Genomic DNA, 16,478 nt, shown 5'->3' on the forward strand with positions numbered 1-16,478 from the left:
GACCTCACTGTGAAAGCAGTCCGGTAGTGTACTCCAAATAAGCCTGTGGTATTATATCTGATTTCTCTCCTCTCTTCCTGGCTTTGCTTGCTAGATTGCACACCGTTAATGAAAACCACATTGGACACCTTCGAGTCGATGGGGTCTGTTAGGGCCTGATAGGATTTGTATTGGAGCGTTTGTCTCTAGATTAATGACAGACTTGGCATATATGGACTGTGAGTGATTCAAACCATCACCATATTTTACAATGTAGCCATAGAAAGCTACAAAGCCCAGATACAGACGTCAATCTGGAATGCTTGTATTTACTGGCCAACACAGCTCTCCGCTATCAGCTACTACACAGTGCTCTGAAATACACAGAACAAAATTATAAACACAACACTTTTGTTTTTGCCCCCATTTTTCACAAGATGAACTCAGAGATCTAAGACTTTTTCTATGTACACAAAAGGCCTATTTCTCTCAAATATTGTTCACAAATCTGTCTAAATCTGTGTTAGTGAGCACTTCTCCTTTACCGAGATAATCCATCCACCTCACATGTGTGGCATATCAAGATGCTGATTAGACAGAATGATTATTGCACAGGTGTGCAATAAAAGGCCACTCTAAAATGTGCAGTTTTACTGTATTGGGGGGTCTGAAAACCAGTCAGTATCTTTTTCCTCACGCAGTGCAACACTTCACCTTCGCATAGAGTTGATCAGGTTGTCACTCCTCTTCAATGGCTGTGCGAAGTTGCTGGATATTGGCAGGAACTGGAACACGCTGTCGTATACGCCGATCCAGAGCATCCCAAACATGCTCAATGGGTGACATGCCCTGTGAGTATGCTGGCCATGCAAGAACTGGGATGTTTTCAGCTTCTAGGAATTGTGTACAGATCCTTGCAACATGGGGCCGTGCATTATCATGCTGTAACATGAGGTGACGGTCATGGATGAATGGCACAACAATGGGCCTCAGGATCTCGTCACGGTATCTCTGTTCATTCAAAATGCCATCAATAAAATGCATCTGTGTTCGTTGTCCATAACATACACCTGCCCATACCATAACCCAACCGCCACCATGGGCCACTCGATCCACAACGTTGACATCAGCAAACCGCTCAACCACACGACGCCATACACGCTGTCTGTCATCTGCCCTGTACAGTGAAAACCGGGATCCATCTGTGAAGAGAACGCCTCTCTAAAGTGCCAGACGCCATCAAATGTGAGTGTTTGCCCACTCAAGTCGGTTACGATGACGAACTGCAGTCAGGTCGAGACCCCGATGAGGACACCGAGCATGCAGATGAGCTTTCCTGAGACGGTTTCTGACAGTTTGTGGAGAAATTCTTTGGTTATTCAAACCGATTGTTGCAGCAGTTGTCTGGGTTGCTGGTCTCAGACAATCTTGGAGGTGAAGATGCTGGATGTGGAGGTCCTGGGCTGGTGTGGTTACACATGGTCTGCGGTTGTAAGGCCGGTTGAATGTACTGCCAAATTCTCTGAAACACCTTTGGAGACGGCTTATGGTAGAGAAATGAACATTCAATTCACAGGCAACAGCTCTGGTGGACATTCCTGCAGTCAGCATGCCATTGGCACGCTCCCTCAAAACTTGCGACATCAGTGTCATTGTGCTGTGTGATAAAACTGCACATTTTAGACTGGCCTTTTATTGTGGCCAGCCTAAGGCACACCTGTGCAATAATCATGCTGTCTAATCAGCATCTTGATATGCCATACCTGTGAGGTGTATGGATTATCTTGGCAAAGGAGAAGTGCTCACTAACACAGATTTAGACAGATTTGTGAACAATATTTGAGAGAAATAAGCCTTTTGTGTACATAGAAAAAGTCTTATCTTTGAGTTCAGCTCATGAAAAACAAAAGTGTTGCGTTTATAATTTTGTTCAGTGTATGTTAGATGGTGAAATGTGCACATTTCTTTAAATGGATGGAATACTGAATATAAGAAATTGTGTCATTTCAACTTTAGGAATTAGCTCTGTGTTACGGCCCATATTAATAGGGTGAGATGCGAACAAGTGATGTCAACGGGATTCCAACCACAGCCAACAGATCACCAAAACAACACATAAGTTTAAATGATTTATTAAAGAAGAATATAGGAAATATAAAGAGCATTAGCTTCGGAGAGGCCCAAGGCCAAAAATAACAAACAAAAGAACTAAATAAAATAAAAATATGACCTAATTACAGAGAAAAGAAAATATATGAACTTCCCTAACTCCCTAAACAAAAACACATCTAATAAATCAGATCAAAATAAATAGCAGACCTCTCTTACGCTCTAATGTTCTTGAAAGTCGTGGCCTAATGGTTAGAGAATCGGACTCGTAATCCAAAGGTTGCGGGTTTGAGTCCCCGGCCGGCAGGGATTATAGGTGGGGGGAGTGAATGTCCAGCGCTCTCTCCACCCTCAATACCACAACTGAGGTGCCCTTGAGCAAGGCACCGAACCCCCAACTGCTCCCCGGGCGCCGCAGCATAAATGGCTGCCCGCTGCTCCGGGTGTGTGTTCACGGTGTGTGTGTGTGTGTGTGTGTGCATTTGTTCACTACTCACTGCTGTGTGTGTGCACTTGGATGGGTTAAATGCAGAGCACCAATTTCGAGTATGGGTCACCATACTTGACAATACGTCACGACTTAATGAATTTTCATAGGATAAACAGAATAAATCACGAATCGAAACAGCCACAATCAATAACCACAAAGCCATTGGTGATCTGTTGACGGAGATGGAATCCGGAGCTCTTCACACCACGACAGCAAAGCCAAAGTGAGCTCTCCAGGTGTTGGTAGTGCCGCCCTTTTATAGTCACCCGCTTCAGGATCCACCAGTCACGTTCCTTAATGAAGAGCCAATCCCTGCACACATACACACTCACATACACAAAGCAAAACATACGAAAACAACAATGCCAAGGATCGTAACATCTGTTTCTACAGTCAGTGTTTCCCATCAAAGTAATATACAAGCAGATAAAAATAGTTTTTGGACAATGTCCGTTCACACAAAGAAAATCATTTTAAATTGAAAAGAATAGTAGAGTCCACACCACAACTACCAAGATAACAGCACAAAGGATAGATATTGCTGGAATCACCTTCAGAACAATATTTTATTCAATCTGATGAATAATAAAAAACATTGACAGCCAGTCAGAATCCATCCTGCTTTAAAGAGCTCGAGCATTTAAAACGACCAACGACAAAACTTCAGAACAATTATAAACAGAACATCATCTGTTGGTGTGGATGCTAATATCTTTATAACAGTTATTGTTCTTGAATCGTATCTTTAGATATCATTCTATCATTCATGAACTACACTTAAATTTATAAAAAAAAGTAGTTAATAAAAATAACAGAAACGCTTTTATTTTAGAGCAAATCTAAATAAATATGTAAAAAGGCACTATCTAAATAAATTTGACTTGATTAACACGTGTGAATCTAAAGGAGAATTTGATTTAAAAGTAATGGCAAAAAATGTTTCAGAAAAGCGAAGGCACTTCTGAGAAAAGTTCTAGTATCATAGCTTTGCAGATGCTAAATTCAAAAATATATTTATTATATGTTCATATAATAATTTTTGGGGACATGCTTATATAGCCTTTTTGGTTTTACTGATCAGTTTTCTTATGTACTTTGTCTTTTGAAGAGAGGAGGGAGCAGAGGCTTCAGCTATCAAAGTGGGTTTTGTCACCTATAATAAGATCCTGCACTTCTATAATGTGAAGAGCACTCTGGCCCAGCCGCAGATGATGGTGGTCTCTGATGTGGCTGAGATGTTTGTACCACTTCTTGACGGATTCCTCGTCAACTTCCAGGAGTCTCGAGCTGTCATCAACAAGTAGGTTCATTTCTATCTGTAGTTAGTTATAAATGAAACTCTTCTTTAAATCGTTTCATTTACAAGACACTTCTAGGCTTATTACAGCCATAATAAGTCATATACAGCATTTAGTATTAGTATCAAGTCATCATTAAATCAGAATGGACAATTCATATTATTAGAGAGTATTACAGTGTTTAATATATATCTACAATTATTTAGCTGTGCATATGTATTTTTTTTGTTATCAAATATCTTACGATCCAATCCCGATGGACAAAATCAAGTCCCGACCTTCATTTATATGTCATAATAGAGAAGAAATATTGATTGCAGTTTCATGCTGACTTTAAATCTCTATTAGTATTGAATTATATACTATGACATTTCTAACAGTTCTGTTTGGAAGCGTTCCACCGTAACTGACTTTGTTAATAATTGTTCTTATTACAACCTTGTTCATAAGATTCAAGATCTTTTTTGTCATATGTACAATGCAATTCTTCTTTTCTTATCATGAGAAAGATGGGATAGAAGGGGAACAGTAAGTTACAAAGACAATAAAATCTAAAGAATATACAATAGAGTACAAGACAACAAAATATAAAAGAATATGCAGTCCCACTTTATATTAGGTGGCCTTAACTACTATGTACTTACATTTAAATTAATCATTTGATACAATGCACTTATTGTGTACATACATGTTTTTACATTGTACTTATATTTTAAAAAATACCTATATGTAGTTACATCTGTAATTAATTTCTGTAATTACATTTATAATTACACTGTTGACCCATCCCTTACACCTTAACCCACCCTTAAACCTACCCATACCACCAAACCTGTCCCTAACCTCACCCGTATCCCACCTCAGTAGCAGCAAAAGTGTTTTACAATACAATATGAACATAGTAAGTACATTGTACTTATTTTTTGATGTAAGTACATGGTAGTTAAGGCCACCTAATATAAAGTGTGACCGAATATGCAAATAAATATGCAATATATAAAGCATATAGGTTAGGGTTATCTGCATATTGGTTATTGGATACTTAAACATTCATGGATTTGGCAAATGCTTTTATGTAAAGTGACTGCATTTAAAGTTTACATTTTATCAGTTCATGCATTCCCTAGGAATCAATAATTAATGCATTAATAATTAGTTAATTATAACATCATGAATAAGTAATGGAATACATAATATAAATTATTTTATAGTCAATTAATTAGGCAAGTAATTGATATTGCTATTAAATTCACTAAATCAATTAATATATACGCAGAACTTTATGAAATCTCACAACACTCACACTGACACACACTCACACTGACTCACACTCACACTGACACACACTCACACTCACACAGACACACACTCACACTGACAGACACTCACACTCACACTGACACTCACTCACTCACTCACTCACTCACTCACTCACACTCACACACACTCACACTGACACTCACTCACACACACTGACACTCACTCACTCACACTCACACTGACACTGACACTCACACTGACACTGACACACACTCACACTGACGCTCGCTCGCTCACTCACTCACACACACACACTCACACTCACTGACACTCACTCACTCACACACACTCACACTGACACTCACTCACTCACACACACTCACACTGACACTGACACTCACTCACACACACTCACACACACTCACACTCACTCACTCACTCACTCACTCACTCACTCACTCACTCACTCACACACACTCACACTGACACTCGCTCACACACACTCACACTGACACTCACTCACTCACTCACACTGACACTGACACTGACACTCACACTGACACTGACACACACTCACACTGACACTCGCTCGCTCACTCACTCACACACACTCACACTGACTCACACTCACTCACACTCACTCACACTGACACTCACTCACTCACTCACTCACTCACACACACACACACACTCACTGACACTCACTCACTCACTCACACACACTCACACTGACACTCACTCACTCACTCACTCACACTGACACACACTCACACTGACACTCGCTCGCTCACTCACTCACACTCACTCACTCACTCACACTGACACACACTCACTCTCACTCACTCACACACACTCACACTGACACTCACTCACTCACACACACACACACACACTCACACTGACACTCACTCACTCACTCACTCACTCACTCACTCATTCACTCACTATCACTCACACTGACACTCGTTCGCTCACTCACTCACACACACACACACACTGACACTCACTCACTCACTCACTCACTCACACACACACACTCACACTGACACTCGCTCGCTCACTCACTCACTCACACTCACTCACTCACACTCACACTCACACTGACACACACTCACACTGACACTCGCTCGCTCACTCACTCACACACACACACACACACACACACACTGACACTCACTCACTCACTCACTCACTCACTCACTCACTCACTCACACACACTCACACTGACACTCGCTCGCTCACTCACTCTCACACTCACTCACTCACACTCACTCACTCACACTCACACTGACACACACTCACACTGACACACACTCGCTCACTCACTCACACACACTCACACTGACACACACTCACTCACACTCACACACACTCACTCACACTGACACTCAATCACTCTTACACACACACACACACACACACACACACACACATTTTCTTGTCATTTTGTTATAATATTTAGCAAAAGGATCAAAATAATTATTCAAACATTTTGCATGCATCACTAAAGTTTCCATATAAATATATGAGTGATGGATCATTTCTAAGAGGATGTAAACTGCCCAGACTAGAATTACAGTAATTACTTCCTAAGCGTTACTTCCTATACTCTTCTATATTCCACTGTTCGTTATCTCGAAGCATGGCATGACTTTGAGAACCAAATTGGCTATTATAGTAAATATGATTTTATATATTATTTTCTTTAGCCTTTTAGATCAAATCCCTGACATGTTTGCTGACACCAATGAGAGTGAGACTGTTTTCGCACCCGTCATCCAAGCTGGTGTGGAGGCACTAAAGGTAAAAACAAATCTAAGAGTCTAAACTGTTTACCAGACAATGACATCAGTCCATCTGAACTGTCCCTTTGCAATCGTACTTGCATATTTAGCATCATCCTTTAGTTGTTGTTTTTTTACATCATTTAACAAAAGTGCACTTTAGTACTGCAAGCAGGCTTTGTTTGATAAACATGCAATTGTTTCTAGGGCTGTTGTTTGAATTCATAGGCCTGAGACGATGTTCCTGCTTATTACTGGCGACAGCGCTGGTTGTTTCATAACATCTGCCTTTGACTCTTTAAAGAGTGTTTAGTGACACATTCATTCTATGACCTTAAACTTTCAGTCATTGCTTTTTCACAAAAATATAAAACCATAAACCTGGCATTTTAAACATGCTAGGCTTATATGCTGGAAGCTTCTGTCACCAAAACAAATTTATTGTATGTGCAAACATACTGGGCAATAAAGCTCTTTCTGACTTCTGATATAAGGCATAATATTACCTAGTTTGATGATGCTGTGTTCAAAAATATCAATAAAAATGTTCAAAAACAGGTCTGGGAGAACATTTATTATTACTGATGACAGCGCTGGTCGTTTCACAACATCTGTCTTTGACTCTTTAAAACTAAAGACATTCAGTCTTAAGTTTTCGGTCATTGCTCTTCATCAAATACTTTGTCATATACTCTTAACACTTCCTGGCCTGTCAGATAAAACCATTTTGCAGTTTTATGATTTTATATTTTTCTCTCTTCAGGCAGCTGAATGCAGTGGCAAACTCTTCATCTTTCAGTCCTCCATGCCAACAGCAGAGGCTCCAGGAAAACTGAAAAACAGAGATGACAGAAAACTAGTGGGTACAGAAAAGGAGAAGGTAAATATTTGATTTAATTACATTTCTGAAATTTCTGAAAAAAGGCCTTAAAAGTCTTAAGTATGTAATTCATCCTTTCATAAATTAAGGCCTTAAGAAAGTCTTAAATTCATAAAGTTTTTGCATTAAATGTTGTTTGCACTGCACAAAATGAATATCTTCCTCACTATTTTAGTTTTATTTTCTAGTACAAATATCTAAACATCCATGAATCAATATACATGTGCTTGAGATGCATAATGCAGATAAACAGTCCTGTTTTTAGTGAAATTAAACAAACTTGAGTTTATGCTTGAAACAAGAAAAAAATATCTATCAATAGGGTATGAAAACTTTGAAGCTTCATTTAATTAGTTTTTCTGAGCCAGATATTTGTTCTTGTTAACCATGAATTTGTTCTTGTTAACTCACTTCATTTTGATACATTTTTAATAAAACAAGATTTAGCTTGTCATCTCGCTTCTCAAGTAAATGTCTTGATTTAACAATCTTTAGACATTTGCACTGGAAAACAAGGCATAAATACAGAGGAAGATCATAACTTTTTTTGCAGTGTAATCAGAAGGCACAGTAAAGGTTATTTCCATGTTCTAGTGGTTGGGAGCAGAGCTATTCAAGCCATACATATTTTTAATGTAAAATGTAATTACATTTATTTATTTATTTTTACTTGTCCTTAAAAATGTCTTAGTAAGTCTTAAATTTACAACCTACAGAAACCCTGAAAATTGTATAAAACAAGTCAAGTCAAATTTAATTTATAAGTGCTTTTCACAATATACATTATTTCAAAGCAGATTTACAAGTATGTATTATGGTATTAATGCTTTGAACGACAAAATCATAAACTGAATGGTGATTTGTGTGTGTGTGTGTGTGTTGTCAGACTCTGTTCCAGCCTCAGCGGGGTGTATATGAGCAGCTGTCTAAAGACTGTGTGGCGCAGGGCTGTTGTGTCGACCTCTACCTGTTTCCTAACCAGTTTGTAGATATAGCCACCATGGGCGATGTGCCGTCACATACCGGCGGCTCCATCTACAAATACAGCAACTTCCAGGTACACAATAACATGTACTGAAACACAGATGCTATGACTATGGGACAAAATAGAGTCTGAACTCTTTTGTTTCACTGCCCTCTTGTGGTCAGACCTTAAACTTTATTTCTCTCTTTTCAGGTGGAGTTGAATGGTCAGCAGTTTCTCAATGACCTCAGGAGAGATGTGGAGAAGTCCATCGGATTCGACGCCATCATGCGCGTCCGTACTGGCACAGGTATTAACAAACTAGAGGAAAGTACATGAACACTACAATATGTAAAGTTTTTATTGCTTTTGCATAGAAAGGGTCATACACAATTGTATACAATTGCTTCTTCAAAATATATAAAAGTGCATATTTTAAAATATTATTTGCAAATAGTTCAAAATGTTTACTTCCAAACTAGAATTAGACCTAGAATTTCCTTCACTGTTCTATTTATTTATGCTTTATAAAAATAAATACAAAATGTTCAAGAAATGGTTACAGACTTATAATGATGCCAAAAAAAATTGTTACAAAATATTTATATTTTAAATAAATTATGTTATTTTTTACATTATATTAATCATCATAGAATCATAGAAAAAATGCGTCATGATTTCCTCAAAAATATTAAGTAGCAACAACAGTGTTTTCAACATTGATAATGTTGTCATAATCTATAAGGCCTAATACTACCTAATTTGATGATGCCCACGAAATAGGATTTTTCAAATTATATAAACTATGTGTCAAATGTCAAAGAGGTATCCAGAATTAATCATTTAACTTGCAATCTGCAAAGAAGTGGAAAAAGTGTAAATCAGACTTGGGCATAAAATGATCTTCAGAATCATTCATACATGTGTAAATCAGCTGAGAATTGTACAAATGGTTGTGATTCTGCTCGGAGGAACAGAAATCATGTTTGCCAGTTATTATACAGATAATACAAGACTTCATCTCGTAAACGATGATGAAAGCACAAATGCTATGGAAATGCACATATTTTGTGGCATTATTTGCAATCAAGAACTCTGACATTAGTAAGAAGCAACATTCGGATTTGTCTGAATATGCCTGTTTTTAATGGCTTATGTATGTATGGCTTACGCTTTTTGTAACCTCTGCATGATCCTCATCCTTCAAGGCTTCAGGGCGACAGATTTCTTTGGTGCCATATACATGAACAACACTACAGATGTGGAAATGGCAGCAGTGGACTGTGACAAAGCTGTGACGGTCGAGTTTAAACATGACGACACACTCAGCGAGGAGTCTGGAGCTGTGATGCAGGTCAGGCTTCACGTATGACACTGAGACGATCACAAGACTGTCAAAAATACAAAAGGAAAGCTTAAAGGGATAGTTCACCCAAAAATGTGTTCTGCTGAACACAAAGGAAGATATTCTGAAGAATGTGGGAAACAGAGCGGTTCTGGGGCACCATTGACTTCCATAGTATTTTTTTTTCCTACTATGGAAGTCAATGGTGCCCCAAAACATTCTGGTTACAAACTTCCTTCAAAATATCTTCCTTTGTGTTCAGCAGAACAAAGAAATTACTATCCCTTTAATGCAACAAAACAGGTCACATGTTAAGTCGCTCATGACAGTCAAAATGTGTTTTATTGCAAAATCGTTTGGCATCGTTGATAACATGTTGTTTGATGCATGAAATCTCAAGTGCATTTGAGTCCTCAGTGAACTGTTTAGATGTGATGCTGTTGGAATTAATTTGCTGGCAAGAGCAACACAAGTGAGTTTGTTTTCTGTTTCCCAGTGTGCTCTGCTCTACACCACCATCGGTGGACAGAGGAGGCTGCGAATTCACAACCTCAGTCTGAACTGCAGCTCTCAGCTGTCTGAACTCTACAAAAGCTGTGAGACAGACGCCCTCATCAACTTCTTCGCCAAGTCAGGTGACCAAATCTTACAGGAATGTACATGAAAACGTCATGCAGTTGTTACAGATTTACTTCAAGTTGTAACATAATGCTGATGTGAAAACCCTAAGCCTAATCCTAAACCTAGCCATATAATAAGTACATGTAGCTAATTAATATTACTTTAATGTATAATTCCACTGTAACCAGGGCACCTTAAAATAAAGCGTAACCCTTTTTTATATATATATATATAGTGGAATAAAGGATATTCAGTGCAGGTTTTTCAAACTGTAATACATTTAAAAATGTATGATGAGCTCATGGTTTTTCTAGTCATTGACTGTGGTGGATGCTGTTCTCCTGTAGTGTATCGGGCCATGCTCAACCAGCCACTGAAGACGGTGAGGGACATCCTGGTTAACCAGACGGCTCACATGCTGGCCTGCTACAGGAAGAGCTGTGCCAGTCCCTCAGCAGCCAGCCAGGTCAGTGACAAACTTCACATATATAAACATCTTCTCTCACTTTATTAATGCTTACATAGCATGTGCAAACCCATATGTGACCCTGGACCACAAAACCAGTCTTAAGTCGCTGGGGTATATTTGTAGCAATAGCCAAAAATACATTGTTTGGGTCAAAATGATTGATTTTTCTTTTATGGCAAAAAATCATTAGGACATTAAGTAAAGATCATGTTCTATGTAGATATTTTGTAAATTTCCTAATGTAAATATATCAAAACTTAATTTTTGAATAGTAATATGCATTAAGAACTTAATTTGGACAACTTTAAAGGCGATTTTCTCAATATTTTGGGGTTTTTTGCACCCTCAGATTCCAGATTTTCAAATAGTTGTATCTCAGCCAAATATTGTCCGATCCTAACAAACCATACATCATCAATGGAAAGCTTATTTATTCAGCTTTCCAAATGATGTCCAAATCTCAATTTCTGAAAATTTACCCTTATGACTGGTTTTGTGCTCCAGGGTCACATTTACAGTTATAATGCAGCCATTATTTTAGTGTCATTTATATACTATTATAATATTTATAAATTGTTTGATTTAGCTTTTTTTATATTTTCAGTTTTATTTTTATTTTAGTAATCATATTATGTGCTTTTGTCATTGTTATTATCACAGTTTTTAATATTTCTATTTAGCTTACATTTTTTTTAATTTTAGTACTTAAACTTATTGTAGTTAGTTAGTTGCCAAGGCAACATTTCTAATTTTCTTTATTTTGAACCTAATATTTACATTTTATTTCAGCTTTATTTAAATGGACAATGAACTAAATGTTAGTTGTAGTTTTAGTTACCAATAACAACACTGCTGTGCAGAAACCATTTTTCAGGCTTTTTTTTTTGCATCTTTATTTTTAGACCTTTTTTCCCTCTGCACACTGTCTATTCATATTTTAATTATATTAAATAGATTCATATCATTATCTCTGCACTGCACTGTAAGAAAAATGGATAATGTCCTGGCAGAAAATTACCTTTTCCATAAAGTTTATGGACATTTCCGTCAACCCTAAAATGTAAAACACAACCCAATGCAAAGTGTAATTCAATATATGGGTAAAAAATCTGTGAAAAATCACTATGGGAAATTCCTTCAGATTAACACTGAACATCATGCCTTATTTTTGTTACCCTGATTTGTGTAAAGTGACTGCTCTTCTTGAATGTTTCACCCTGTAGCTAATCCTGCCCGATGCGATGAAGGTGTTTCCCGTCTACATGAACAGTCTGTTGAAGACTCCGGCTCTAGTGGGCAGCACTGAGCTCTCCACAGATGACCGGGCCTTCTACAGATTCCTGGTCAATGCCATGGGAGTGGAGGAAACACAGGTCCTGCTCTATCCACGCCTCATCCCGCTGGTCAGTTACACACACATCTATCATTTCTCTCACTGACATGAAACCCTGAGCTCTAGAGTTCATGCGTTTGCTCTCTCTCTCTCTCTCTCTCAGCACACTATGGATGTGTCCAGCGAGGCGATCCCGGCTCCAGTGCGATGCTCCGAGGAACGGCTCAGCGAGTCCGGCATCTTCCTGCTGGAAAACGGGCTCTCCATGTTCCTCTGGCTGGGACAGGCCTGTCCACCCGACCTCATCCAGAACCTCTTCAATGTGCCCTCTCTCGGCCACCTGTCCTCAGAAGGGGTATGACACACTGCTTTCGTAATGCATTTTTATTATACAGTAAATTAATTACAGCACTGAAAAAAAAAAGATAAAAAAATGAGGAGTGGGTGGATTTTTATCATTGTAGAGTGGTTCTGTTCACACACTGCCAACACACATTTATGTCCAAACACCATGTAAAAGTGGATTTGGCCTAATAGGTGCCCTTTAAATGTGAAATTTTGACAGAAATAGTTTTTCTTGCAAAACATACTTTTTTGTTTTGATTTGCTTGATAATTTTCTAATTTTTCCAAATCTTTGTCCAATTTTGGCTAATTTTTCACTGCAGATGATATCACCATAACAATTTGAGTGAGAAATTGGACTGAAATATGAGCAAGAACATCTTATCTTTAGTGAAAAGTGTCACCACGATTAAAAATGTGCTTGTTTGATTAGGGACCTAGAAATAGTACGGATTCCTCTTATTATTTTTAAAAATGAATTTTACATCATATTGTTTACTCATTTAAAATGTAAAATATATTTCCAGGTTTAAATTGGATTTTAATCCCAGATTTTCTTGTAACCAAACAGTTTAAAAAAAATTTACACCTGAAAAATAAGATATTATCTTATAGTTATTATAATACATTATGCCACATTCATCCAGATAAGGGTCAGAATAACATTTCACTTAGATAACATTCACCATTGTATCAAAAAACAAAAATAAATAAAAAATCATTCTTATGTAGAAGTTTGTAACAACATTGACGTCTCTGGACAACATGAAGGTGAATAAAAAACAAACTGAATTTGTAGGTAAACTCGTTTTTAAGTCATTTGGATTGGAATTGGATTATATATGATCCAGGTCTTACTTTGAAGGACGATATTATTTCTGTGCACATTGATCTCACTGCTCGTGTTTCTTTGATCAAGGACCTGCTTTTTTCAGTTCTTCTCATTATGCGAGTGACATCAGAGCTGCAGTGATAACTCTAGCATTACAATTGTCTTTCAGCCGATGTCATTACCTGTGCTGGATAATGCTCATTCCAGGAAGATCCATTCAGTCATCTCCAACATTTCACAGCAGAGGGCCACATCCATGAAGGTACGGCTCACTCTCATCATCTCCTCTCTATATCTGTCTGTCTTTTGTTCGTTATAAAGAGGCTTGAATGGTACCAAGTGGTGCTCATGTGTTTGTGTGTCACAGTGCTTGTGAGGAAGTATTTAACATTCTGGTTAGGGGTTTTTCTAAATATGTACCCTACATATGTATTAAATCCTGACAGTTAATTCAGCTTCAGTTGCTGAACCAGAAAATCTGAGCATATCACACCAGTCCTCAGGTCCTTACACTGGCTTCCAGTTACATTTAGGATTGATTTTAAAGTACTTTTACTAGTTTATAAATCACTCAATGGCCTAGGACCCAAATACATTGCAGATATGCTCAATGAATATAAACCTAACAGACCACTCAGATCATTAGGATCGAGTCAGTTAGAAACACCAAGGGTTCACATAAAACAAGTCCGCTTTTAGCTATTATGCTGCCCACAGTTGGAACCAGCTTCCAGAAGAGATCAGATGTGCTAAAACATTAGCCACATTTAAATCCAGACTCAAAACTCATCTGTTTAGCTGTGCATTTGTTGAATGAGCACTGTGCTACATGTCCGAACTAATTGCACTGTATTTTGTGTTACAAAAGATTTCCATTTTAAATCAATGCTGTTCTTTTTAATTTTTTTATTCACCAAAAAATAAATATGCATCACATTTTCCCATATTAAGTAGCATAATTTTTCAGCCTTAATAATAATAATAAGAAAATATTCTTGTGCACAAAATTGAGAATATTATAATGATTTCTGAAGGATCACGTGACACTGGATTAATGATGCTCAAAATACAGCTTTGCATCACAGGAATAAATTACATTTTAAATTATATTCAAATATATATTAATTATTTTTAATTGTAATAATATTTCACAGTATTGATGTTTTTTTTTTTACTGAATTTTTATCAAATTTTCTCACTTGCCTCAATGCTCATCTTCCTCTGTCCTGACTGGTCTCAGATCAGCAGTGTGACTGATGTGCGTCTCTCTGTGCAGCTGCTGATAGTGAAGCAGAAGGACCGATCAGAGATGTTGTTCCGTCAGCACCTGGTGGAGGATAAGGGTCTTCACGGAGGCGCGTCTTACATGGATTTCCTGTGCTACGTCCACCGCGAGATCAGGCAGCTACTTACTTAACTCACACTCACACACACAGTTAAGTGTGTTACAGCGCACAGCCCTCTTCTCGTATAACCTCTACAGCTGCCTATGATATACGACCAAACTCTCTTTCTGCAGTTAAGTGTGAACTTTCTGCTTTGTTCCTCAGTGTTTGACAGGAGGGAAATGGGTGTTTAGATTGAACACCTTCAAATGCGCCACATCTCCCTGTTCTTAGGAGCCATTATATTGAGAGATCGTCTCAATGATTTTCTTAAGTCACTCCCCCAGATTACATTTACCAAAGGGAAGCATTTCTTTAAATCCTTAATGCAGCAAAATGAATAAAATGGGCTCATAATGTTTTCAGATGAAAAATCTGTGCAGTGTCTATTAAATTAATAGACTGATTTGTGACTGATAAATACAGTACAAAACATGCTTTTTTTTCTTCATTTTCTGACTTCAGGGATGAAAGCATCACAAAAAACTGAATTCTAGTCATGTACAAAAATTGTCTTGCAATTGCATCGCCGTGTCTGCTATGCCATTTTTTTTTTTTTTTTGAAGTAACATCGATGTCTTAATTTTTTTTACTCAACGTTATTTTGCGCATCAATACTTCAAAATGTTTAGAGGGACACTATTTAACATCATGTCCATTATATCCATAAAATGAACTAGACTTTCCTGTAGGTAAGAGTTTAACTATTTGACCTTCAAAGAAAACTTTTTTTTTTTTTTAATAACTGAACGGTTATTAAAGGTGGAACGTCCCTTTTATTTTGTTGCAGTTAATGCCAGTCATTATTTGTTATTATTAACTTCATACACAGTTTTGCTCTTTGAAACATTTCCAATCTGATGTTTTATAACATGAGCAATTATTATAATAAATTTGCCTTAATTTTTCTGACTCTTAATGGTACATCTCTGGACCAATACTGTATATTTTCTTACAGTTTGAGATGGATTTTAAGGACTTGTAAGCAACTATACCTCAGGTCACATGCATCTAGACTTTGTACCTGTTCATTAGTGCTTTGGAACCGACACACCTGGTTCTTCGTATTGAACACAAAAAGGATTCATGAAGGCAGCATGTCATGTACATTTCAATATAAAACCTTTATACAGCTGTTTTTGAATAAAGGTGTAGTCCCTGTTCACCTTGTTAATGTATTTGTTTTGTGTGTATTTTTCTGATCTCAAATTAATGGCTTTCATAGGCCACATACATGCTGCAGCTAAACTCAGTTCTCAGTTCACCTTTAAGTGCTTAATCCTGTACCCACACAGTTCAGTAATTTACAGGAGTGACAACCACATTCTACAACTGAATTAACTACTGAAAAATTAAGGTAGCCACAATTACATTTCCAGACATT

General features: G+C 37.6%; 1 protein-coding gene across 1 annotated transcript in view; it reads left to right on the forward strand.

Moving 5' to 3' along the window:
• Positions 1-16,270, forward strand: part of LOC306881937 (protein transport protein Sec24D-like) — a 30,543-nt gene extending 14,273 nt beyond the window's left edge. The window contains exons 12-23 of the mRNA XM_079436319.1: positions 3,687-3,878; positions 6,847-6,940; positions 7,685-7,801; positions 8,688-8,858; positions 8,979-9,075; positions 9,974-10,119; positions 10,607-10,745; positions 11,079-11,197; positions 12,424-12,603; positions 12,697-12,888; positions 13,879-13,971; positions 14,986-16,270. Coding sequence (XP_079292445.1) covers positions 3,687-3,878; positions 6,847-6,940; positions 7,685-7,801; positions 8,688-8,858; positions 8,979-9,075; positions 9,974-10,119; positions 10,607-10,745; positions 11,079-11,197; positions 12,424-12,603; positions 12,697-12,888; positions 13,879-13,971; positions 14,986-15,126 — 1,681 coding nt within the window. The 3' untranslated portion in view covers positions 15,127-16,270. The remainder of the gene's footprint in view (positions 1-3,686; positions 3,879-6,846; positions 6,941-7,684; positions 7,802-8,687; positions 8,859-8,978; positions 9,076-9,973; positions 10,120-10,606; positions 10,746-11,078; positions 11,198-12,423; positions 12,604-12,696; positions 12,889-13,878; positions 13,972-14,985) is intronic.
• Positions 16,271-16,478: the final 208 nt, after the last annotated feature.

This window comes from Barbus barbus, assembly GCF_936440315.1.
Source record: "Barbus barbus genome assembly, chromosome: 2".
Taxonomy (NCBI): domain Eukaryota; kingdom Metazoa; phylum Chordata; class Actinopteri; order Cypriniformes; family Cyprinidae; genus Barbus; species Barbus barbus.